The sequence below is a fragment of the Rhea americana genome, unplaced genomic scaffold (assembly GCF_003343005.1).
Source record: "Rhea americana isolate MKP2758 unplaced genomic scaffold, rheAme1 scaffold_62, whole genome shotgun sequence".
Lineage (NCBI taxonomy): Eukaryota > Metazoa > Chordata > Aves > Rheiformes > Rheidae > Rhea > Rhea americana.
The window spans coordinates 2,742,926-2,769,698 of NW_028186779.1; the positions used below are offsets into that span (position 1 = coordinate 2,742,926).

The 26,773-nt window shown below is 39.9% G+C and overlaps 1 protein-coding gene across 1 annotated transcript in view; it reads right to left on the minus strand.

The window, feature by feature from the left end:
- The window catches only part of HECW1 (HECT, C2 and WW domain containing E3 ubiquitin protein ligase 1), a 265,441-nt gene that overhangs the window by 98,553 nt on the left and 140,115 nt on the right, over window positions 1-26,773 (minus strand). Inside the window, exon 5 of the mRNA XM_085320214.1 lies at window positions 3,886-3,964. Coding sequence (XP_085176340.1) covers window positions 3,886-3,964 — 79 coding nt within the window. The remainder of the gene's footprint in view (window positions 1-3,885; window positions 3,965-26,773) is intronic.

Here is a 26,773-nt window from a genome sequence, read left to right on the forward strand (position 1 = left end):
AAGAGTTGATTGGTGTAGTTGCACAAGGAGGTGATTAAAGATTTCAGACTTGAAAAAAAAAACGTGCTAAGTGGTGTAGGTAAACACAGAACACTTCTGTCATAATGAGGCTTCCAGGCAAAATATTAAAGACAGTGGGAAAAAAAGAGAAAAGATTTTTTTCCACCTGCAAGCACAAAGGAAATACAAAAGGGATTCTCATTTGTATCAAGAAGGAGCAGAAGTATGAGGAAGAAAACAGCTCTATTAATACATTAACAGATACGAAGAAATTAGTTATTCAAAAATAGCTGAAAGATAGGCTACTTTTAAATTGTCTTCATTGAGAAGGAAATTACAGGAGAAGTTTGAACTGCTGTTTTGAATAGTTTTAGTAAAGAAGGGGGAGTTCTTACAACTGCAAAGGGTTCTCACTGGAGCAAAGCACCATCTCCTGTTACCCTCAAATATGGAGTACATGCCTTGCTGTAAGATACAGCCGAGCCAAACATAAGCTATCGAGCTCTATATCATGGATCAAGGTACCTCGGTTACACGGGATACTGGACTAATTGAACTCAAAACCTTTGTAGGCCTTTAAATTTGTTAGTTTAGAGCACCACAGTGTTTTGTAGGCACAGGTGTATTGAAGGTAGCAGCAAGAGATCTCATCTTAACACCAGCTAATAAKAAKAAGAAGAAGAAGAAGAAGAAAAACTCAAGTGATTAGTAATTCAGGTTTATGAAGAATACAACTAGGCAGGTCAGCTTGATTTAGGGAGGGTAAAAGAAGATAGAGGTTTATAGCAATAAAACAAAAAAGTAGTAGCTAGAAGCTGAGTTATAGCCAAAGCTGTCGTAAGTTTGTACACCCATCTCCTGTTATAAAATTAGTCACTATAATTTCAAAAAATGGTTGGAAGATACTGTATGTTATAGATCTGGATTTTGGTCAAGCACTTCATGGTGACTAAAATTTTCAAAATCTCTTTTAGTGTACTTCATACTATTTTCAGCTGTGATTTTGATGCTGACTTCAAAAACTGAAAAAGTGATGTTACCTGAAWAGTTAGTCTAAAAGTTGCATAAAAAGAGGATAATAAAACTTTCAGGACTAGGTGATAAGGATTAATTCCTGCTCTCTGGTCATCTGTGCCACAAGAACACTTGTAAATAAAGAGGGTACAAATACATAAAATATGTGAGATACTAAAGCCTGATAAAAGTTATATTGTGTTAAATATAGCTTATACCAAGGCGCAGTGGGGTGAAACTGAGAAAGGAAAAATGCAGGAGGCATATCACGCAGAACTCTTGATAGCACTTTGTATCTATGCTACCAAAAGAATGGGTTTAAGGGCTTTAGCAAATGCATTTTACTGGCACTAAACAATGACCTTTCAGTGAAGTGGTTGGTACATCTTGGGAACCTTAGCACATTTGTTCTTTCTGTATTTCATGCAAGAAAGTTCTGACACTTTCAGTCACATAGTCCAAAGTGTGACATTCAATGGTAACACCAACAGAATCATGTGGGAAAGTAAATGCAAAGTAGCTGTATAGTTTTCTTTAAAGTCTATATTAAATCTAACTACATTAGGCTTATAATATTTCTCTTAGCATTTTAAATAATGAAAGTTCTAATAATATAGTCATCATATAAAAGATTAAGAAGTCTAATCATGGGGAAATTATCTTCTTTGCAATCAGTGTTCTTAATGAACCTATTAATCTGGACTAACCTTTCACAGGATCAACTTACTTCCAGTCTCTTAAGCAGCAAATGCTTAGAAAACAAATCTCCCACCAAAGTAATAAAAACTCTTATCTTTCTGTTCTGAAGGAGTTAATGACTTCCCTTTGCCCAGAAGCATTAGTTTATGCTTTTTGCTCTGATTAACATTTTTATCCAATCTAGCAATCTTTCCTTAGGCAAAACTTTCAGTGAAACCAGTGTGATTTTGTCCAAGAAAATTCTGAATAAAACTACAGAAGGAACAACCAGTTCTGCCACAGACTTTTACAGAGAAACTCTTTTCAAAACAGGGTCTCACTGGAGTGTATAGGCAAGTAGAGCAAACAAGATCACAGATTGATCTTGTTTGGCATTTTGGGGGATTTGGCCAATGGCAGTTTTGGGGATTCTAGACTTTTTTCTCCCATTCTATCAACTTTGTCTCTTAAAACAATAATATAATAAAAGCATAGCTCTCCTTGCATTCTTTAGATGAAATACTGTTTGGGGCAGCACAGTTCTATCATGCAGTATCCAACACAATTGTTCTCAGGTGAAGACTAATGGCCTTAAACTTAGTTGAAATAAAAAAAAAACTCATAATTTTGGAACATAAACTTTAATTAATGACAGTGAAAGTGAAAGTATGCTAATATGTAAGGACAGATAGTGAGAAGGAGAGGTCTTCTCATGATAGTAGATGTTTTTGCTACCATAGTGGCATAAACAGAAAGGAATCCTAGTTCCTTCCAGAGGCAGGTGCAGCTTGGTCTGAATTTTATTAGCTGGCATAACATATACAGGAATAGCAATAATCTGCCTTTGACAGAAATAACCATTATTTTTTGTTGATTAAATAAGAAGACGATAAAAATCTTGTGATGTGTTAATCTGTTTAACTGAAATGCAAGTTTAGGTACMCAGGAAGAAAGCCTAAGGTTGAGCTCTTTTGATACCACAGATTCTGTGCAATATTTTCAGTCTAAGAGTATTTAAGAAAAATTTTAAAATACTAACTCTACTTCTTAATTCCTATTGAGCTAAATCTACATTTTTCTTTAAGAAATGAATGCAACTAGCTGGATGCCCAGTGTCCCATCTAGCACAAATAACTGTTGTGTTAAAAAGGCTCCATCTAATCTCAGCCCAACCTCCCATACAGCATATATAACCTCTTCAGAACCACAGTGGGGCACCTAGTTTGGAAAAGCATTAACATGCAGGCTTCCTATGAAAGACACATAAAAGTTTCAGCTGAATTCAACACAAKTTAGAGGAAAGCTTAGAATAAATCATATTCCAAAGGCAATCACGTACTGTGATGCTTGTCTGAGTGTAGGTCATTTTTACAGCCTATGCTTATAAAAGTTACAAGCTAGGATAACTGGAGTATACTAAAACCACCCTCTTTCCCCTATACTACTTTCACATAAAATTTCCAGGTCAAGTTCAGCACTTTGGTCCTTGTCTTCTAGGAGCTAAAAACATGGAAATCTAGTGCAAAACTCCAAAATGAGAATCAAATAACCCTCCTTTGAGAAATTGAATTATTCTACAGTGGTGATTTCCAAATAGCCCACAGCTGTTTCATGGAGCCATATTAAGCTTTTAAAACTTGGAATGATAAGCCTAGTAATGAAGGTGAATAGTGAGTGGCCTTCAAAAACTTTAGAGGATTAAGAGTGGTCTATGGGCTCAGGAAGCCTGAGAGTCACAGTTAAGCAGTAAAAATAAACTTGTGTATATGGAATGTGGATCTGTCTCAGGTCCAGACTAAAACTGTGCAAAGTGATCTCCAAGAAACAGAGGACTGCCACAAATCAATCACCTTCCACTCCGTAAGCAAAGTGTAAGTCTTTGATCTTGCTTTTTCTAACCTGAATATACAGCATCACATTTAATCATAAACAGAAAAAACTATGCCTAAAGTAAATCTGGTCTCAAAGCTCTACTCGAACAAGGCACTTCGGCATATAGCTCTTCTTCCTGAAGGAAGAGGATGTAGCAGTAATCAAATGACAGATACTAGATCTCTGTCTCAGTGTCACTGCTAGAGCAATAGTCATAAAAGCATGCATGTATATGTATATATGTATGTATATRCATATGTGCATACACTACATATATAAATAGAAGGATTTTAATAGTTGTTAAAATCAACACTGACTTACCTGACAGTGAAAAACTGATCAGTCTCCGACTTCCTTGTCCCTGGATTGAATCTTCATTGGTGATGCTTTTAAAAATCTGCTGGAAGAAGAATGGTGAAAGAGAGTCTCCAATATCTCTTAAACAGACAAACTGCTTAGTAACTCTTTCTTACAGTGTAATCAATTAAGAATCAATCAGAAAACTATTAACCAAGACAATGTTTTTATTCAGGTAATGATTTAGGCTACTAGTAGCCTAAGTGAGCTCTTCCTGGAAGATTTTCTTTAAGAAAACATAATGATAAAAAAAAACTTCTGTAATTTTAAATATAGCAGTTCCTCATCCAAACGGGAACTATTTATTAAATAAGGGCTGAAAGCAGCACTTAAGGATGAGGATGTGGCTCTGACCTCTAATAGTAACTTCTGTATTTGTAAACTGTGATCACTAAAGAAGGAAACCTCACTCCAGGAAATTTACTGCATGCACGSGAGAAACATAGCTCTGAGAGCTTACTAATAGCCTGTGCAAACAGAAGCATGAATTATGATAATAACAAATACTGAGGGTGAACCTCAAAAGAATATCAATCTACGACCCTTTGTACTCGCTCAAAAGATGGGAGTCAGGTCAGCTCTGTGGATTTTAATGCTAGATTTTGGTTCACCAAGTTTATTGATGGGCTGCTGTTGTGCGTAAATTAGGACACAGACTACTTGCTGGCTGAGATCAGAACCTGACAGCAACTGTGTCCCCTGCTCCAGTGTCTGAGGCACCAGGAGCAACAAGCATCAACTGAGGGATAGCACTGTCAGCTGCAGTTTCCCTGAACGCAGCAGAGGAGACAGGGTCCTGCTCCTGAGTCAGGCTCCTGTTCAGCAGGGAGGTGCTGCTGTTAGCTACAACCGCCCACTGGCTTGGGAGCCAGACTGAGTGCTGTTTTGCTCCTGGGAAGCCACAGCTCCTCACTAGTCTTGCTGCTCGGCTTTCAGACAAAAAAGAAAAAAAAGAGCACTGAGGCAGTGAAGTTCCACTTTCTGCCAGGAAACCATAACTAAAGTCCTACTCAGCTGTGACTCATTGCTCAACATATTAAATATTGTRTATTAAAGCTTAAATTGGAAAACCAGCTCTTCTTTGCCCCAGAGCATTCAAAACCTGAGGAAAGGGGCACTGTAGCCCAGTTAGAAGGACTTAAAAACAAGCGCAGTTAAGAGGTTAGGACCCAAGTCAGGCCCGGAGGGAAAAAAAACAGCTGGATTTGGGTGCCATTTAAAATGGGCTCTGTTGGACTTGACTTTTCATCACAATCAGTTTGTTTCTTACAAACTATTTAAATGGGAAAAGGACTACTGAACAGAGTTAGAACCAAGAACAAATTTCAGCAGAAACACCCCCTTAGATCACAGCTAATTAACTGCAATTACAGTTTTGGACTTCTCAGCTAAGCAGTTTTCAATCTATTTAATACTGATTTCTGAAAAGTGTTTAAATCAGAATATTTTAAGTGACTAAGAGATTTGCAATGTACTTGATGTTTGTTATGAGAAGAATATAGTTACCTTTATCAGCCAAAGCTGTAATCTCACCAAGAAACAACTACAAAGTTGCTTGTCAAAACATATTTTTCAAACTACTACACTAACTGGCACTATCATTTAACACTTAATACTCATAGTCTTTTCATGATTTTGCCCAGGACAACGATTGAGCCAACCGATCTTATATGCACATATGGCAAAATATGCACTTTTTTCCTAGCCCTTAAACACTTTTCCAAGGTTCCTGGAAATCATTATTAGTAGTTTAACAGTTGATATTTTGAACAGACCAAGGTGCAACTGATGGGTCCTGCAAATATCAACATGTCCAAAACTTAAAAATAAGTTGCTATTAAATGTCCCTTCTTGGGCTGCATCTAAATTGGTGAAGTTGTACCAGCACAGTTATACTAATGTATTAGGCTGGCAAAGCATTCCCAGTGTCTGAAGCTGCACTGGCAAAGCTTGGCATAATACAAAGACAGTAGTAACATGTCCAACCCCTTAAGTGGAGCAAGCTATACCAAGAGGGGAAAACGAATTAGATTTGCTCCTAGAAGACCTAGCTATTCTGTGGAGCAGATACACTCCACACTGCCCCTTTCAGTGCTCACCCCTCAGGCAAGCAATACAGAAGGCCTTTGGGATTGCTTCCCCAATTTCCATTTGCCCCATGCTTTCCCATGGAAACCAAGGCACAAGGAGGTGGCGGTGGAATGAAAAGTGAGGGCATGCCCTAGGTCTCCCCTCTACAAGAAGGCGGGATGAGGCTAGTGTGCACATCCGTCCCCAGGGGCTAGGAAGCGCTCCTGTTTTTCATCATATAGACACAACATCCACAAATTACATCAGAGTCAGTTCCTAAACAATTTGGATGTTTATATATATTCCCTCTGGCTTTCAGTGGGAAACAGCTCTGCCGTGATTTGATGCTTTTGAAACTTTGACCTAATTTTCCTAATCCTAATTTTCCTTATTTCAAGGTCTAACAGCAGCAGCTTTCCTAGATGTAACAGACGTGCAGCCCCTTGGGTCCCTAAAACCAGCTATTTGCTCCTTGCTCTTCACTTTAGGCTCTCGTTGAACCACTGGTTTCCCACTCTGTGCTGTGACTTTTCTTCAGCTTCCTCCCCTGAGCAGGCTCTGGTACTCTCTAAGCCCAGGAGAAATCTTCCTTTTCTCTAGTGCTTCCACCTCACCAGCTTGTCTTTAAAGAACATAGCATAGCTGTGAACAAGAAGCAACAACAGCAGCAGAAAATACTGCCAATCTCAACTCCAAATAATAATAATAATAAAAAAAAATGCCAGAGATTCCTACCCATAGAAATCAAGTTACTACAAATCCCTCCATAAAACTGACTCCGAGTGAGAATAGACTAGGGTTGATTAGCACCTATAAACATCATGCTTCCTGTTGTTTTCTAATTAAAAAAAAATCCTCAAGGAAAATATACCATATCTTTTCAACTGTGGACTATTTCAATATACCATGGCATGAGGTATGCAAGAAACCTGCAGTATTTCCTGTCATCTAGCTCACAGTATTCCAAAAGCTACAGATTACTTCTGAAGGATTCGCAAGGATTTTTTCAAAGGTCAAAAAAGGTCAAACATTATCATAAAGAGAAACCAAGCCCTGCAAGCATCTCCTGRTAGGAGGCGTTCGACACCCAGAACACTCCCACGGGCATTGCTGTGATGAGTCAAGTGTGCAGCTGCTTGCAGCAGCCGACTCCTGCTTTATCAGCAGTGTCTGAAGTTGCAGTATGGAAGTAAGGCTAAAAACCAGCACTGCTGTGTAACTGAATTACATACTCTTTAGTTTTTCCCAGTACAGCTTTCCGAGATACAATGCTAGTCATTTTGATACTGTTTAGCATTTAACCTTAGTATTTTTTAAAAAAAATTTTTTCACTGGTCCATCCAGATACACAGAAGAGTAACAAGGATAAGATTCCTCCTCCTGAAACTAAATTGGCCTCCACGGCCCTCCACAGTTGTTCCTGTTCAGCCTCCCCATACCTCTAGGTTGTGATAAGACAACACTTTGGGACACAAGGACAGCGTGAACACAGGCCTGAGAGAGGCTGCAACCAGGTTTGCCTGCTGCTGCACAAGATAATCTGCTTTTAGGCAGCAGAGTCAACTGTAACAGTGGCAAGTAGCCACTAAGGGAAAACCTTGCCATGTGCAGCCCACACGCTGGTAAAGCATGGTCTGCCCCAGTTTTCAAGATCCTTTTAGCATATTTGTATATGGTGCAGCCCAACCTAACTATTTTAAAGGTCCTACTGATCTACTGATGTGAACAAGTTTAATGTTTTTATTGCATGCTTCTTCCATATCTAGACATGCAGAGCTGGCAAATGCAAGGACATACTTCTTTACCCACACACAGAAAGAAAAACATAGTCATGCCTAAGTCTTACCATTATGTAACACACATTCCTCTCTAAAAGGGCATTTTTGGCCACTGTGGCTACACACACAAAGGGATTAAAATGAAGCAAATTCTCTTCTCTGGTAACTACATGAAACCTCTAGTCTAAGAACTTTTACTCTTGACTGATAGCCAGATTCTGCTTCAAATTACTTCAGTGGCTTCTGCTGTAAAACTTGATAACATTTAATGATCATAATTGATGTGCATTATCTCACATAACCAGAATTTCTTGCATTTAAAACACAGTACACAGTAGTGACATTAGACACTAGCTGTTTGTACACGATGACTTTTCCTATGGTAAACATTCTGGAAGTGATCTAAATCTTAATCCTACACAGTTTCAATTCCGAAGAGTGTTAATTAAAATCTAGAATATTTTACATTGACAGCACAGATTGTAACTGTAATAATATTTCCTGTAGATTAAATATCCAGATACTATAAATTGGCAAAGCTCAAGCCTAGACCATACTATCTATTAACAAGATGAATCTTTTACTAAGGTTACTAAGATTTTTACTAAAAGCAGTTCTAAGAATATACCAAAGTATTCAGAGGGACTCACATTTCTAAGCACTACTACACAATTTGTATGAAAGTTGGAAGCTCACAGTTAAATAAAAGCTAATACAAAAGTAAAGGAGCAAAGTTTTGTTTGTACATGGCAGCTTTATGGATAAAAAGTAGTAGACAAGATAAAATGATCTTTGTAAAAAGGAAAGCTTGTGGCCTGCTTTGGTTCAAATCACAAGTGAAAAATGGCCTCTACTCAGTCCTAAATCATGCATCAGCAAAAGAAAAAAAGCAATAGTGCCAGATGTGTCAGAGCTAAAGATATGCTGTTGAAAAACTGGGAGGAAAGGCAAGCTGTCCAGTAACTGCCTGTGCTGTGCTTGGTTCAGCCTCCAGTTGTCTTTTCTCTGCTTTTCAAGAGGACTTAATTTGTCTGCAGATGTGAAGTCAAACAAACAAGGTTAATGGCCTGAACGCAATAGTCAGGAGCAAACGAGGAAGCCGATGCTTTGTCCCCTGCCTGCTTCCATCTGTTTGCATCTTTCAGTTCGCCTGAGATGTAAGACAGGTCCAAAACTCCCCGCGTTAACAGGAACAGCAGAGTGACACAGAGGCAGAGTATCAGTTTTTGCACTGCGTTGCTTCACTGAAGTCCATTTAAATCAGCTTTCAGCTCTTGTTTTAACAGAACAACGTACATAAGCACCAAGAAGAATTCCTCAAAGATTTTTTCTCCTCTAACCTAGTTCTGCTGTGTTTTATTGTTGGCCTCTTGATTTCACTGAACTCTTAATATTAAGATAATCCTTTGAGCAAGTAGAAGACAGCTACATAGCCATCCCACAGCTCAGCAGTGAAGGACCCTTCTACAGTAAAAGAATGTAAGACCTCATCCCAGGTTCATACTTTGTATTACATCAGACTCTTCAGAGAGGAAATTCCCCTCAATAGATCTCCTGAAAATGCAAAAATACTCCCATTTCTCCCAATGCTGACTTCGAAAAGGCACAGTTTTAGAAAAAATCCTGACTAAATAAACATGGACTTAAAAAGCGCTTCCTGTCTCCTCATCTCTTGACTTCCTCTGGATCTCAGACCACAGAGCATGTTGAGACGCAAGGAGTGAATCATGAAAAGAGCAAGTGGAGAGCTGAGCTCCGTGACTCGGTCTCTGACAGAATTATGGCTATAATCCCAGAGACCACTTGGAAAATCTAGCCCTAATTAGTGGCAGTGCTTCAGCTACAACCCTCACTCTGTTAACAGAATTAATCTAGCTCTTGAATGGAATATATTCCACTTATCCTGTTAGCTTGTTAAGCCACTGTACTGGCACTGCAATGTTCTTCTGTCAGGTGATTCCAGATAGCATGCAGCCAATTTCCCCACGAGCAGAGTCTAATTCCCCGCTGGGTTCTCTGCTGCCAGCTTGGATCCCTGAAGGACTGCGACCACACACACACAGTTTTCCCTATGTGTTGTGGTCAGTCCTGTTCTAGACTTGTAATACCAGCTTTATGAATGACATTTCCTAACCAAGGGAGAATTTACCTTCTGCAGACATGTGGCAACAGCTTCATATCCTCAGGGGCTGCTCCTGCTGCATCTTTTAGCAATGCTTATTGATCATTTTTTTTCAGGGAGATAGAAGCTTTTAGTTCCAAAAGTTTCTCTCCTAGGAGCCCTTAAAAAAGCTAGCAAGCAAGCAAGCCATTTTTTTTTCAGTTGAAGATGTTACAAATTCTTTCAGCAGATTCTAGATAATGAACAAGGGAGCTCAAACTAAACTACAGACCAAAACTGCTGTTCAGTGTCATCAGTAAGGTCCTCAACTACCAACAAGCTGGTGACAACATGGGAATTCAATGACAGTATTCACCAAGTGTACCAGGTCTCCATGTTGACATGAAGATACTTTGTATCACCCATCTCCCCTATGCAGGCAAAATGCTGTTTCAGCATAACCAGAAGCTAAAAAGGTGGGATGTTATGAGCAACCACTCTCAACTAAAACAAAATTGAGGCAACAAACCATTGCCTCCCATGCAAACCAACATTTTTTCTTCCTAGGTTTTATTAGATTCATTTTTTTCATTGTTTAACAGTTCTGCCTAATAGACTTCAGCTATCCTTTGGCAGCAGAGGAAAGGCTTTGATTAGAGATGTCAGTCTTCCTTCACTTTTTGAAAGTACACGCAAGTAAATTCTTTGTCTCAGGTACTTGAATACAATCACACATGCATGTTAATAGGGTTCAGATTGATCTTTTCGAGTTGACTACTGGCTTATATCTAAGCAGCAGTAATTTTTCCTGGATATGTAGCAAACTTCTGGGATGACTGCTTTCTGCAGTGTATCTCACCAGATGCTCACATTGGCTATGCTATTTGATGCTCATGTGCCTTTCAGCATTAACAATTCTCTCAGCAAGTTTAAAGCAGTCCAAAGGGTGACAGTTGTTTACAGCTCCAATGTGCAAACCGAAGTTTTACTTGAACACTGCCCTTGCCTCTGTTCTGTTTAGAAGGGAAAGAATGTTCTCTGCAGTTACTGAATAGCTCTCTGCTCCTCAGAGATACCATCATCCAGAAAAAAAAAAAAAAAAAAAAAAAAAAAAAAAAAAACTTTAAGGAAATCTTAAGATCAGATTTGCACCAAACAAACTGCCTTGATGCAGGACAAGATCAGGCTTGTGAATTTGATAGGTCCATACACAGAGAATTAATGGGCTTAAGCACTCTGACAGCAAGAACTGCTTGTAAATATTATCCTCCCAGGAACAACTAACCCAAATCCCTACACCCACTTAAATAACTGGGAGCTCTACCTTGACAAGCAAGAGAGGCCCAGTGGGCACTGTTCACATCCTATAATTCTACATAAAATCTGCCTCTGCAGATGATAAATTCAAACTTCTGAAGAAAATATTTTTCTTCTGTTAAGAATTTAAAAATTGCCACTAATGCCTTTTTTCTCTGAACTGCAAAGTGATGAGAGCCATCAAAATGTAGGGCATATATTGTGGAAATACTTGATACCATGACATATCCATGTCATCTTCAGAAGGCAGGAAACTGCATTAGACAGCACATTGAGCATCCAGGCAGTCCTTATTAGAGTTTTAGAGACTCCTCATTCTTCTAACGTGGTTTGGTTGGGACAAGGACGCAGATGAGTAATGCTCAGGATTGTGAGAGACAAGCATATTCTTCAGGTGAGCTGTTTTTGAGGAATGGCTCGGTGCGTTAATCTTGCTGTCAAAGAGCCTGGCCGAGGGAATCTAGCCAATGACCCTTCACGCCATAAAGGAAGAAGCAAGCCAGTGAACAGTGCCCATTCTTCTAAATGAATGCCCCAATATCAATTCACTATGAATGCCATTTTTTCTGGAAGTGAGTTACAGACCCTTTAGTTTCAACCTTGGATCTTACTTTAAGCAGAAACGAGGTGACTGCTGAGACTTATAGCCTCATTTAATACATAGAGAAATATGCCTGCTACTTCAGAAGTCCCTCAATCTTGCCAAATTACTATGAAAATATTTATGCCACAGAACATTTTTCCAGTTATGATGGCATAACGTATGGAAAACATAAAAAAAAGAAAAAAAAACTCCTTCCTTTACAGTATCTATGATTTTCTAGTTAATGTGGTCTCATTCATACTCAGTGTTTCTCCTGTGTATCTTTTGGGAGGTGCATCAAATCCATTAGAAAACACTTACCCTATCTCAGTAAACCCATGCAGTTCCTTTTTTTTTGGTAAAAATATACTTTTGTTTTCCTATTTGGCCATTGCAGCTGAGCATCCACTGTTTTGTTTTTCTTTGTTGCCTTGTACAACAGTGGGCTTTAAAAAATCAAGAGTCTTTTCTGGTGACGTGGACTTGTGGGAATATTCACCATAATCACATTGTCATAGAATAACCTAGGTTGGAAGAGAGCTCTGGACATTATTCGGTCCAGCTCCTCAGCAGGGCCAATTTTAGAACAGGTTATTCAGGACTCCGTGCAGTCAAGTTTTGAATATCTCCAAGGATGGAGAGCTCAAAACCTCTCTGGCAATACATTCTAATATTTGACTATCCCCATGCCCCCCCCCCAAAAAAATCCTAATACCTAATCAGAATTTCCTTTGTCGTAACTTGTGTCTATTGCCTCTTTCGTTTCACTGTGAATTGTGACAAGAGTCTGACTCCTTTTCTACACCTTCCCATTAAAGGCATCAATAACATCCCACCTAAGACCTCTCTTAAGACTGAATAAACTCAGCTCTCTCATCCACTCCTCATACATAACAGTACAGACCAATACGAAGGAGGAAAAAACAGGGGCCAAGCTCATCTCTACAATGCCTATGACAGGATATTATAGCAACTTTCAAATACGCAACAGACTTTGGGGGAAAACACTAAGAAATCCAATCTCTGATAACAGCTGAGTTCACTACAGTGTAGATATCAGAGAAAGCCTCAGGAAGGTTTTGACCTGCTGCATATTGGATGCAAAAGACTTCGGAATGTAAAGTCATTGAATATGAGAGGACGAGGAAAGGATGTCAACTAAATGCAGGAGTGCTGTCACTACAAAGAAATCATTAGCTACAGCATGCATAATGATTTAATTCTTGTATATGTTAATAAATAAATCATGTCCTATGAGCAATAGAGGTGTTTTCTGTTGCCTGTACTGAACAGGCAACAGGCCAGTATTAATGTAAGTCTGCAAAATTGCTTTCAAACTTTTCAGTTAATCCTGTGAAAACTTTCTGGTGGAACAGAGCATGGCATCTCAGAGGTTAATACTCCACACTACCCAAACCACCCACAGCATCCTCATTCCAGTGGGGAGGAATAATACCCAGATAGACCCTTGCCCCATGCACCGTATGCCTCCCGCTCCTCAGATCTCTCCCTTTGCCAAACGCACTCACTTGTAGGCAGGTATCCTCTGTATAAAACATCTCTCCCTTCATCCCTACCAGGAACATTCCTGCCCTCTGCCAGGCAAACAAACACTTCCTTCCCTACAGAGGCAGTCACCAAGCTCATTTCTCTGCTGCTGTATGAAGGGAACAGAGAGGGAAAAGTGGAGCAGTTGAGCTGTTGGCATTGCAGGGGCTGGAGGCTATGGTGACCAGGAGGCTGGGTGCTCTGGGGTAACGCTGCTGTTCTAGCAGCAAGGCTCACTCTGCTCTTCTCTTCCCTGCAGGAGCAGGAACAAAATTGTTTTGGCCAGTGTCCAAAACTTTGGGCTACATGGAATAGGTCTGATCCAGGCCAGCTCTTAGACTATGCCCCTTAAACCGCTTGGAAAGGGGCTAACAAAAAACACAACTTTTCCCCTCCCATTTTGGACAAGTCTGTGCTGCTAGTCAGCCAGTAAGACATGAAGAATGATTGCTGAATCTGAAGGTCAACTCAGACCCTTTTGAAAGTGGCAAGAGTTTTGCCACTTACTTCACAGCATTAATATTTTATCTCCTGCAGCAGCAATATACATCCCTGAACTGCAGGGCACTGAAGCACCCTGTGCTGCCCTACCTACTCCTCTCTGATAGTGATGCATCACTCAGAGTAGCAARTGAGGATGTCATGGGACAGAGATCTGGCAGCCTTCTTCTCCTTTCCTCACCCTCAAAGGCACAACTGAACAATAAACTTGTAAACCCTGAGCAGCCTCTCTGTAGTAACAGCTCCAAAAGGCATGAAGACTCCCAGGGTGCTGCTGCGTAGGAAGGCAGCTTCACAAGCAGCAGGCCTGCAAGCTGAGCCTCAAGGCGTAGCCACAGTTCACCCCTGCAACAACACAGAAGTTCTCAAATGGCAGAGTAATCCTCGCAGCCTAGTGCACTCCACTTCCATGTTTACACACTGACTACTCCTGTCCAGCTGCCTGAGAGACAGCTACATGGTCTCAGTGCTGCTAGGGGCCTGGGCACAGCATGYTCTCAGGCTGAAGCTCTTGATCATGAGCTCTGCAACACTCTAAAGGGAAGAAGACAACAAAAACATGGAAGAAATGTACTAGAAAAGAAAGGGGGGGTGAAGGAGCAAAAGAAGAAAAGAGAAAGGGTAAGGCTCTGTAGAAGGAGATTGGAAAGCAAAGAGCAGAGTAGTGGAGCATGCTATGAGGGAAGAACATGATTAATTTCTAAAATTTCACAACCTAAAAATTCCTTCCCTCTTTCTCAAAAAAGTGATCAGTACAGCTTTTTTAGAAGTCAAAGCTGATGGCAGCAGCTTTCAAAACTGCTAAATTGCTAGGATAGGTTAGACCCTGTTGGAAACAATCAGAGAACCAAGCAGGCTGCTACTAAAACCAGAGTTTCCTAACAACTTTTCTGGTAAAATAGCCTTCAGTGTTCCCGGATACCTCAATCAGCCTGAGAGTAACAGATATTAGCAGCCTTCAAATATTTTACCTCTGGAATCACCGTCATAGTACCGTTCTGGTCTGCTAGACAAAAGCTCATAAACACTCTGGTACCTGAAATAATATAGTCTGTTAAAAATTTTGTGAGCTCAACTCAGGTTTAACAAGTGCCTGGGGTTAGTTAGGTAACATGAACAACATTGGTGGCCCTTTGCTAAGATTATCAACATGCATCTAATTAATGTAGTCTATACTTATACTCACCATAAAGTCCTATTGCATTGCCAGAAGGGTAGAAAAGGCCTCAAAGTACATATGAATCAGATCCACTGAGTTAAAAGGAAGCTGTGTACAAACAACTTAGTGGCTTATAATCAGATTTTATAGATTCAAGAACTTAAGCCTGCCTTTAAACCAGAGATATTAAGCAGGGAGGGATGGCATGCTTTCAATATATGCAGAATGTCCTTGTCTGAGAACTCAGCTAGCTAGCTGGGAAAAAACAGACAGATGTTCAATGTAAGTGGAAAAATGTTTCTCAAGAGATTCCAGAATTAAAAATGAACAAAGGATTTAAAACTCTATTTTTTTTAAAAAAATCCTATGCACGTATGCTGAGGTATAACATACTGACCTACATCCACTTCCCCACTTGAGCTTCTTTCTTAATCCTTCATAAGAGTAATAATTACAGCCAAAATGATTTAGAAAAGTATGTGATATTATACAACCATATTTCGTTATCAAAACTATGTTAAGAGAACATGATTATCCCGCCAAGCTCTCAGAAATCAGGAAATGCAARCCTAAAAAATAACTATGAAGCTTTAACTCTTCTCTTCATGAATATAAATTGTAATCCTTCTTTTTTTTTTTAAGGTATCTCTGATCATCACCTTTCCCAGAGTAATATAACATTACATATAAAATACATATATTTGTATTATCTGAGTTTTGGGAGAAGTAGGTACAGGCAAAACAAGATATTCAAGGTTCAAAGAAAACATGAACCTATGACTAAATCATCAGTAGAAAAAATAGAAAGTATACATCTGAAAATTAAGAGTAGAAAACAGAGGAGAGGCCAAAAAGAAAACCTAGGTGGAAAGGATTATATAATTATGATAGAGTTTGCATGCATGTGCAGACAGACATACCTACACAAGCACAAACACAAACATACACACTACCCTGAAAGGGCAGGTATCTGCAGGCACCGATGTGAGGTGCGGCTGTTTAACAACTTTCTAGCTTTCTATCACCATCTGCTCTTCTTTTTCACATTCTTATGAAGAACCTGTGAATTACGTCCAAAAATTTCAATATGTCACATCCACAAGATATATATGTGTGCAAGCTAAGTTCACCTCACGGACATCTCTGCTGTCTTTAGACACCTGCTATCCCACTGGCCCTCTTCCCTCCCATCCTGTTCTCTCGCTCCCATTTAGTCACCCTGCAGCTCACTCTCATTGCCTTGCAGGACTAAAGTCAATGGCATCAATCAGCTCCAGCAGAGATGAAATTCCATTGTAGGACTGTGCCTGTTCAGAGAGGTTCAGTGCAGGATTCAGAACCTAGTTTAGGCAACTTTATTGATGTCTGTTTTTCCCTCTAAGTGTATGGCTCTCTGTCGGTGCTTGAAAACAGCCACCTTATGAGAGGTCAACTGCTGAAATGCATCAGTGAGAGAATGGGCAACGAGCTCCCAACCTCAGCCTAGGTTCGTACCTTGACTTGTATTCAGATACAGGCGAATGAAGTACCCTTTAGCTTAGGAATGTCTGATTCCATTAAATCTTCCAACTGCTTCAGTTGTGGGTGTTTAGAGACTTTATAATCAGTACTTCTAGCCAAGAATTTCTCAGTCTTAGCTGTCCACTGAAGTTTTGTAAAATTATACTGCACAGCACATTCACCAGTGATACATTCAGTTCACTTCTCATCTCTGTGTCCTAGACATTTCCCTTACATCTGTAAACCTGCAAGCTACAGCTATGACTGCAAGACAGAGCAGAGGGCAGCTGAGGCAGTGCATCAAAAGTCCCAAGAGATCAATACTCAAGGTAAGTCTCCTCCATTCCTTTCTGCAAAATGTTTAAATTTTACTCAGTCTTCCAGATGATTGGCAATATACCCAAAATAACAGTCCAAAGTGCCATGCCTTATAGCAGAATAAGATTAATTAAAAAAAGACAGTCAAAGAAACACATTGTAAATGACAAGCAAATTATATCAAGTTTAAATTTTTGAAAAGTTCATCTAGACTTTGAAATAAATCCCTACAAAATCAGCGAGAAGATCTCTATTAGCTTCAGTGGATCTAGTTTTCAGATTGGCATGATCTATACCAATAACCTTAAAAAACTTTAACAACATCTTACTAAACATCCTCTCTGCAGCTTAAGCCTTCTCTTCCTGTCTTTATTCACTGGGTAGCATAACTGAGACCCAGCAGCAGATACTCTTATACAAATCACCTTCATCAAGAGATGAAATGGCTCTCTGACATCCTAATGTTGTTGGAGAAATCATCAATCTCTTACAGACATTGCAGTTTTTTTAAAAATAAACCCATAAATTGGTAATTCTGCTGTATCTCCCAAGTGTTGCTGATGCTTTATTTTCATATTATCACAGAGGTTTTATATCACAGTAGTTTTTTAAAACGTGGCTCCAGCTCCACCTGCTTATTTTGCCTTGTTCTTTGTAAGCTCTTAGAGAGTCAGTTGGGATTTTATTCATTTCTTTGAATAAGTACTATCTGAGTACATGCATTTCCCTGTACATCTTTTAAAATTTATACAACTTCTTTGGAAGGCTTATCCATAGAAACAGTTGTCACTCAGCTAATATTTGTATTCTCTCCTTAACACGTGTCATTTCTTCTTTATTCTAATCTGATGACCATGGTTTAGTATGCTAATCGTCCTGGATTGACACATCAGTCAGAAACCAGGCCATTTGGCTTTTCAAAATAGCTAATATTTGCTCATACGTCCTCTGCTTTATCTCATAAACTAATAGGAATTATTAGCAAATTAAAGATTATGACAACAAATTTCATTTTAGAATTTCTAAGCACTTCACCAACCATTAATTCTTAGCATAAACCTGAGAGACAATATGTCCAAAACAACGCTATAGAATAGCACACATTAAATGGACTGCTAGAGTAAATGCCATGGCCAGCAAAGATATGACGTGGACAGGCTGCTCTGGAAACATAATGAAGCACAGCAAATCAAACCCTGGTCCTTTCCTCTAACACATCAGTCAGTATTGCAGACATGGTCAATGAGACCAAGGGAAAGAAAATGCTTGTTTCATGCCCATGCCCTGCAGGGTTCTTGTAGTTTCCACAGATCCGCGATGCTGGAMTTGGTGGATCTTGCAGAGAATTCAACCTGTCAGTACTCATTTCCCTTTTTTCCCATTGGAACTTATTATTATTTTTTTTAATCCAGAGCAGGTCAAATATAAATAGTGCTTTCTCTAAATGATAGTCAAATGCACATCAAAAATAGCTAGAATACAATGTGCTTTTTAAAATTCTGTTATCAGGCCTCCAAACCATCYAGTGAGACTTTGGCCACTGTGTACCAAATTACTAATGAATTTGATAAATGCAGAGAGAAAGGGCAGAAATCACCTATTTGGCAAAGGAACATCAAATCAAATCTTCTTGCCACTGATAGACTGATACATACTGGAAAGGCACGTCATGTAACCTAGATCACCTCTAGTAATTTATTTTCTGTCTCATCCACAATCAATTACACATGATTGGTGCCTCATCTCAGTAGGTAACTCCTGGAAGAGAGGAAGCAGGAGATGCTTCATCCAGAAATCTGTCATCTTCATCTCCAAAGCACACTCCTCAGCTCTAATACTTTCCTTCCATCTTCCCTCAACAAAAATTGAAATAATTTGCCCTCAGCCACACTGCGTAATTCCAAGAACTGTCCTGTTTCTCACAGATGCAACTGGAAGCAGTAGAGAGTACATAAAAATATGAAAGGCCAGAGCATAACCTATTATGCTAGTATAAGATAGAAACAACTACACCAAAGTCGGGAGTTTTATGCCATCTTTACAAGGTCTGCATGTAACAGAAACGAGAACACCGCCGGCACTGCWTACCATAACAGAAATGATTACACAAGTGCAGCGTGCTGAACAGTCACTGATCTTTCCATAATTTACTAAACTACGGAAGGCAGCAATATGATGTGCAGACTATTAGTATGGCTATTATGTGACCATAACAAGAGACATTTGGAAAGTAAGTGGCTGGGAAATACCAGACACGTATTGAACCCATTAACAAATAAATGGCGTGTGTAATGATCTTCTTGGTGTTGCTGAAATAGAATCACTCCAGTTCCCCATCTGTCATGCTTTTTATTTTTTCATTTCAACTCTGTGCTGCACTGTAAGTCTGCTAATTAAACCACTCTAAATCAACATTTAGAAGTTCACATAGGATCAAATGCCCAGTAAGGTTAAACACGTGCATCTCCGCTAGCTTCTCTTCTTGATCAAGTCCAAGTGTTTTCCTAAACTCTGTTTCTGAGTGTGCAGGGAAATGAGAGCAACAGGGAGGAGCCCCAGATTGGAGAGGGTGATCTTCAGAGCAAACAGAACATGGTGGCCAGTGATCYCTAAGGACTGCCCAAGCAGCTCCATGGCTAGTTCTGCTTACTCGGAGTCCACCAGAGGGGAAGGAGCTGGCAACATTTTAAAAGGAGATGGGCCTTACCCTGCCTTTTGTTCTGTCCCTGCTAGCTTGACTGCACAGTTGCAAGTTCAGTCTAGCACAATAGGAAAAKTTTGATCAATTGACATGTGAAGAACTGTTTTGTTTAATAATTTAACAGATGCCAGCTCTTTCCTGTGCAATCTCGTCGCCATTTAAATCCATTGCAGCAATGCCCATGGCAGGGCGCATGATGTGCAAAAATAATTAGATTTTGAAGTTTTCAGGTGTGTAACCATGCCTGCGCTGGAAGGATGAAAGAGAACCAAGGTATTAGGAACGTCAGCACCACGCAACTTCCATTTCAGATCACTCACTCTCCACTGACTTTTTTATGCAAAGAATAGTACATGTGCCCAACTGCCCTGCCTGCACAGGCATACAGCTTTCCTGTACCTCATGTGTCTGGTACTCTGCCACAGATACATCTGAYATATAGGATTATTTTTTTCATTCTGCAGTGTATAACCAAGGGATGCAAAAGGGCACTGCTTTTCAATGTATCAGCAATATTTACAAAGTCGCTGTTTGACCCGATGCTCTGTGTCAACTCGTTCAGAGCTGCGTGACCAGCATGCTGCATGTCCCCAGTGCCACCTACGCTGTTTTAGAGAAGTAATGTGTGGAGCCATGTTGATCAGTTCCCCTGCATCACCCTCGCACCCACACGGGTCCCTTCCTTGAAGATGCATGTGAAATACGCAGGCGATTTAGTGCAGAAAAAACACCAAAGTGTATTCTGGGTCCGCTTCTCATACTAAAGCACTCTCAATGATAAGATTTTTGGCACCAATCCCAATCTTAGGTGCTTGTATTTGAAAATCCATTCCTTCATTAGAAATACACTGTACCCTAACTGACTTTTAAATATGCAAACAGCTATGTGCTGGAAAGAACCGACACAATTTGCTTAGCTTGGAACAACAAAAAGAGCGTACTCCTATGTCGGGAATTACAGGTTGCTGCTCAGGAAGTCATTCACAAAGATTATCGTTTGCATCTCCTCTACTCAATTTGTGCTTGTTAGATAACAAATTCTGAGCACCTCTCTCAAGTGATATAAGTCTATCCTAACATAAACTGGTGGTGATAGGAGTTTGAACCACACCAAGTTGAAAAAGTCAACTTCAAGAGAGGAAAAAAAGCCATAAGGCACACAGAACTGGGTCGTCTATCAATTTAGTTACTGATGTATTTTATTTTATTAGATGAAAATGTTATTTTGAACTGACTTTACTTGCTAATTCTCTTCTGTTTTGAAAAACTGTGCCAATCTGGAAGAAAATCCCTAAAAAAAAATCCAGTAAAGGTAATGGGATTTCAACATGTGCCCGACAGCTTTACTGAATCAGGACAATAAAAAACAGTATTACTGAAACTGGTATAATCAGAAGAGGCCTTCAGTGCAAATGAGTTTTCTTAAAGAAAATCTCTTGCCAACCATTCCAATTTAAAATGTGAGTAGAGGAGAGGAGGAAAAGGTTATTATTTATAATGCAGTGACTATAGTTACGCTGCAGTTGCAGACCAATTACATGCCAGTTACACTTTCTGATTCCACTAATTCATAGAAATGGAATGCTCCCTACATGACAGAGTAATAGCAGTGTAAATACAATGTCCTTTATGCATCTGGAGTCTAAAAAATGGCCATGTTACTGAGGTGGCTGTAAGAAATAATTTGGACATGTTGTTAACCTTCAAATTCTGCAGATCAGCGCTAATTAGGATATAGAAAAACATAACCAAAAATGTAATTATATCGAACTAAGGGCTCAACTGTGCAACTAATAGAGGGCTGCTCACGTGAGTAAGTATGCTTGAACATAACTGAATAATGCCAAATCAGGCTGTAGCACACTACCATGGCTTTACAATAAAGCAAAATGGAATTGAAAAAATGAATTCATGACACTTTTCAGCTGTAACAAATGTGTTGAGTGTTGTTCTCACACTAAAAATAATTCTATATTTTGCAGCTGATGGGGACAAAACCTGGCAGGGAACCTTGCTCTCACAATGCTTCTTAACTGGAACTCCTGTAYTGGCTGGCATATGTGTTCAGAGCATAGTGCCCTGGAGCCCAAACCCAGATTAGGGCTTTGGGTGCTGCTATGAACTGGAGTCCAAAACAATAGACTGCTAGTGAAAATCTTTCTGCATTGCTTTCCTTGCGTTCTTTTTTTTACTTCACCTCTCTAGAATATTTCAAAACAAACACAAAATAAGTGCATATAGAACTCCGTAATGTAAAAATGCTAATACATTTCCTGTGCACATATTAAAATCTTTGCCGATTCCTAACTATCTCCTAGAGGAGATAAGAGATAATATTCTTCATTATTTTACCTCTCATTAGCTTRCTGTGAAGCATTACATCTTTGTAACTCCAGACATCATCAGGTCCTTTGTACACAAGAGACAAAATTGTTCCTCGAATGTTTACAGAAAACCAGTAACATGAAATTTCAGAAAATTCAGAAATTACAAAAAATGATAATGACATACAAATGCTTCTGTTAAACACTGAAGAAATTCTTAAGTCAATTAATAGTTACATTCAAACACTTATATTTTCATGTTATACCACTTTATGGTGTTGGACTACAATTGTGGCAAACTATGAGCACAAAAGGCAGATGGGATGCAGAGAGCATTGCAACTGTTGTGAAAGCAAAATCACATCAGGAAAAAATCTAAAATGGACAGCTGTATCCAACAGATCAGAATCATATATGGAGTTTATCTTCTACCCACAGTTTGTGAATTTAGCTCCTTTTTTCAGAATTATTCACCTTGAACAGCTAATGAGTAGAATTCACTTATTACAGCAATTGCTTCTTAGCATCTATATTGTTAGAGGCCTTTCTACACTGGTATCCTGGCAGAGAGCATTTTGTACTTGACTGCTGCAGTCTACATGTCTCTTCCTTCCAGCTGAGCAAATATTTCCAGTTTCAGTGATTTCCCCTGCTAGCTCTGCCTTGACTTTCTCATTCCTGAATGGTTCCATTTCCTTTGTAGGTAATCAGATTAGGAGGAGACATACAGTGCCATGTTGAATATGGGTGGTATTTTGACGCCCAGACAGTGGCAAGTTGGGAGAGCTCTGACTACTACGCATCCCAGATATGGAAAGGGGATTCTCTTGCTGTGCCCTGCCGTATGCCTGGTCATCTAAATAGATGCAATAGCCTCCAGGGAAGCGATGCTTGCCTTCACAGAAATGCTGATCCTTGCAAGGTACACCACTTACACTGTTAAAGATGTACCTGGCTTGCATTCTTCACCGTGATTAATTGCAACTGCCTGATGTTGTGTTTTCCATAATATTTTTGTACCTTAACTGCTGAGGTATGCAGTATCCACTAGAGGTTTCTGCTACCTCTTTATCCTCTGCTTCTCAAACTTTGATTATTCTTACACTCTCAAAATCAGACTGTTAGATCTATTCCAGACATAGTGATGCCCTAGAAGCACAGAGGGTTTTAAAAGTCACATAGCACAGAATAAGACATGAAGTAAAAATGAAAATGCAGCTGAGATTTTAAATCCAGTCTTTGGGAAGAATGAAAAATATAGCTGCTCATATATGCAAACTCTCTCATAAAATCCTGTATTGAAGCACATGCATGGAAATGAGGCAGAACGTTCCCTTACGAAGGCTTCCTTGGCAGTCCCACTCTGACGGGACAGCACGCAATGCAAATATTTACAGCAGGAAGTCCTCAGGAATGGACTTCCTTCGAATGGCAGTACCTTATCAAGCAGTAATCCCTGCTGGGGGAAACCCAGCTGAGGCTGGTTTCCACATAAACACAACATAGGGAAGGTCTCTTCCAATAATTAGCTCCAATTTACAAAGCTTTCCCCATGATGCTAAATGTATTTGACGAGTGCCATAATGATCCGCGAGACAAAAATTGTGGCATGAAGGCTCTAGAGGTTCAATCATCCATTGCTATTTGCATCTAATACACAGCTAGCGAATACGCCCAATTTAGTGGAGACATTTGTCCTAAGGCTAAAACATTGATTCTCCACTTACTGTCTTTTAATTGTGATGTATCCAATTTATCTTTTTAGGCTATAAGCTCTTTGGGGAAAAGATTTTTTTTTCATTCAGTATGCTGTTCTTGTGCCTGCTTTATTTTCCTGCCAAAGAGACACATTCACATTAAATCAGTTTCACACTCCCAGCCTTTCCCACTAGGGAGATCCAGTTTTCCTATTGCTAGAATTAACTGCAACAATTATAATATAAATAAACAATTTTTCATTTTTCCAAAATGGCATCTGATGTCAAGGTAAATTAATGGCTACAAAAATATGACTAAACAAAAGAGTAACAGAGTTTTAGATACCATAAAAATGTTWTTTTCTATGGAAGAAATGGTTCAGCTCACCTATGCCATTGTGGTGCTTACGATTATAAAAGTATAAATTACTGCACACAAACAAAAATATTTTATGTATGCCACTAATTAAAAAAAAAAAAAAAAGATCAGAACTAGCCAGGATGTTCCTTTCTTCCAGAATTGCAGGTGCTCTGTTTTACTGCAAGCACCCGCAGGCCTATACCCTGCCCTAAATTCACATTTACAGCTTCTGCCATGTATGAATTGGGCCAAGTGCACAGCCCTCAGCTCCCAGGTATTGAGGCTATTCGTGATGATTCACAGGCGATAAAATGTGACAGGACTTTTCACTGACAAGTGACCTGCAGGGCATCCTAATCAACGGGCGAGGAAACTCTAATAACTGGGTTAGAGTCTGAGGAGATAAATTCAAATGGAGCAGAACATTCATAACATCAGAAACATGAGATGCTACTGAGCCTAAAGCACAGTCAGTGCTATACAAAGACATTCAACTAATAGGGCAACTTTTTTCTTTTTGGAAGTAAGATTCCTTTTAACTGCCAGTTAAATGCTCTTTCTCAGCAGTGTGTGAACAAGGATGGCAACCGTTTACAGCCCCAGCATGAGTATTTCCAGTTTCTTTTCCCCGTTCAAAAGTAGTGAACCACAGTCAGACAGACAGTGAGGGTTTGGACTTTTTAATTGTGGTGTTAGGATATTGCTGCTTATCGGTGTTTGCAGGTCTTCTTGCTAGAAGGCACGGGGTATATCCGGAGGGGCCAACATGCCAGGTGCTGAGCCCTCCAGGGAGGTGCCACGCGCCGGGAGGCTGAGGCACGATCCACTGGGGTGGTTCTGCCATCAGCCACAGACGAGTCTGTGGAAGCAGCAAAAACAGCCTCCAGAAGGTCACCTGTTCCCAAATGCTGCTTCCCAACAGACACCTGCTCCTGGTCTTTTTCCCAAGCCGTGCCAGATGAAGAGGCTTGCTTGTGTCAGATACACAGAGCCTCTTCCCCCTGGYCCATAGCAACAGGGTGAATTTGTGATACTGTACTACAATGGCAAAAYTCCTTCTGGTTCAAGGGGAATCAGCTTTTCTGAAACCTTCAACCCCTATAGCCACAGCAGATTTTCTCCCTGTAAAGCTATCATTTCTGTCAACACACTGGAGTCCCTTAGCTGCAGCTAGAACTTCTCCTGTTTGAAAAACAGATAAATTTCYGAGCAAGGACCACAGGATTGCCTCTTCTAGAAGAAGAAAGCAAACACCGGAACCTGCCCAAGGACCTGAAGAAAGCTTTTTCTGAGGCTGAACAAATCAGAGAACCAGAGATGGCACTGTGAGAAATGCCATGCCTGGGACCCTTAGGCAGTGCATTGACTCATTGGAGCAGTGAAAACAACTGAGGAATTTGATATGTCAAATTTGCTAACAGAAGACTCGGTCTATCGAGTCTCACTAGGATAAGAAGTCTCGAGGACCTCGAACAAGCTATATGCATGGAGCTAGACAGTTACAGGCCTTAACTGATCACACAGAGGAAAAGGGAAAATAAAGCAAGTGCTTCTCTGCTTTGCCACTCTCAGATTATGATTCAGAGACAGAAAATAGGATGAGGCTGCCCACTCAACGTTCTTCATCGGGGAGTGACTACAAAGGGGTGGGGAGGAACCCAGCAACACAGATACGGAAAGCTGTGCAATCACTGCCTAGCTGATGGTGCAAAAAAGGTATAGTAAAGTAAGAACCAGAATAGCTCCTTGCTCTTTTAGACAAGAACTTTCTGATCATTGTTCAAAAATTTATTTAGAAGAATTATGCTTTAAAATAGTTTAGCAGATTATTTTTGGATTTCTTTTACATTTTCTCCCTCTCTCTTTCTACTCAAAATATATAAGGGTCTGAAATCTTTGAATTCATGGTCTCTTCTGAAAGCACTGTTTCCTTTCTCCAGTGTTGGAAGACACCTTCAAAGCAGAAGGGCTGGGCTGTAACTTTTCATCCCTCTATGAAAACTGGGGAAAGATGGGAAGGGGAACGGAACTAAGAGTCCCAAAATTTCCTCTCTCCATCAGACCTTCACAGCTTAATCACTATTAGTGAAATCAATGAAATCACACTCARAATGCAAGGGCCCCTTGGTGTGCCCCTCTAGAAGTAATGTCTGCACGGCTGGTGTATCTGCCTTAGAGCAGCCTCTGGCTCCAGCAGCACCAGTGCCGAGGCATAAAAGAGCCAAGGCAAAGGCTGGAGCTGGACAAATCCCTAATTTTTGACTTACTCATCTGTGCACTGGGAATATCACTACTTCCCAATGGTGCAGGATGTTATGAAGCATTCAAATACTCTAGTAATAAAGATTACACATGTACTGCAGAGAGCCAGATGGATGAAGCCATCTGATGGCTTCCGCTTGGACTGGAGTTTGAACGAACTTAGCTAGTTAAAAACTTTGATATGCAAAAGAACCAGCCTATTATTTTTCTCTGTATTCATAAAAGAGCCTTCCAATCTACAGCAACTTTTTTGCTCTTGCACTCATGCAGGAGGGTCATCTAGGCTCATACTGCATAAACCTGTTGCTATTCCGTTGCTTTTGTTGTCTTCATGGCATTTGTGTTATCATGCACCAAATATTTGTATCATGCAAYATACAATGAATAGAAACAACAGAGAAAACTTAGTGTGTATCTGCAATATTGCTGGTCTCTCCATGTATGCAAAGGATACTGGTATCCCTTATGCACATACTATTCTGGGAAACAGAAAAGCAAGAAAAATTAGGAATTTTTCTTTGTTACCTGGAAAGGAAGAGAATGCTACTTCCAGGGACATTTGACCCTGAAATGGAAAACTATTATCTGACATCATTACTTTTCATAACAATTTATTCCTCAGCCATGTACAG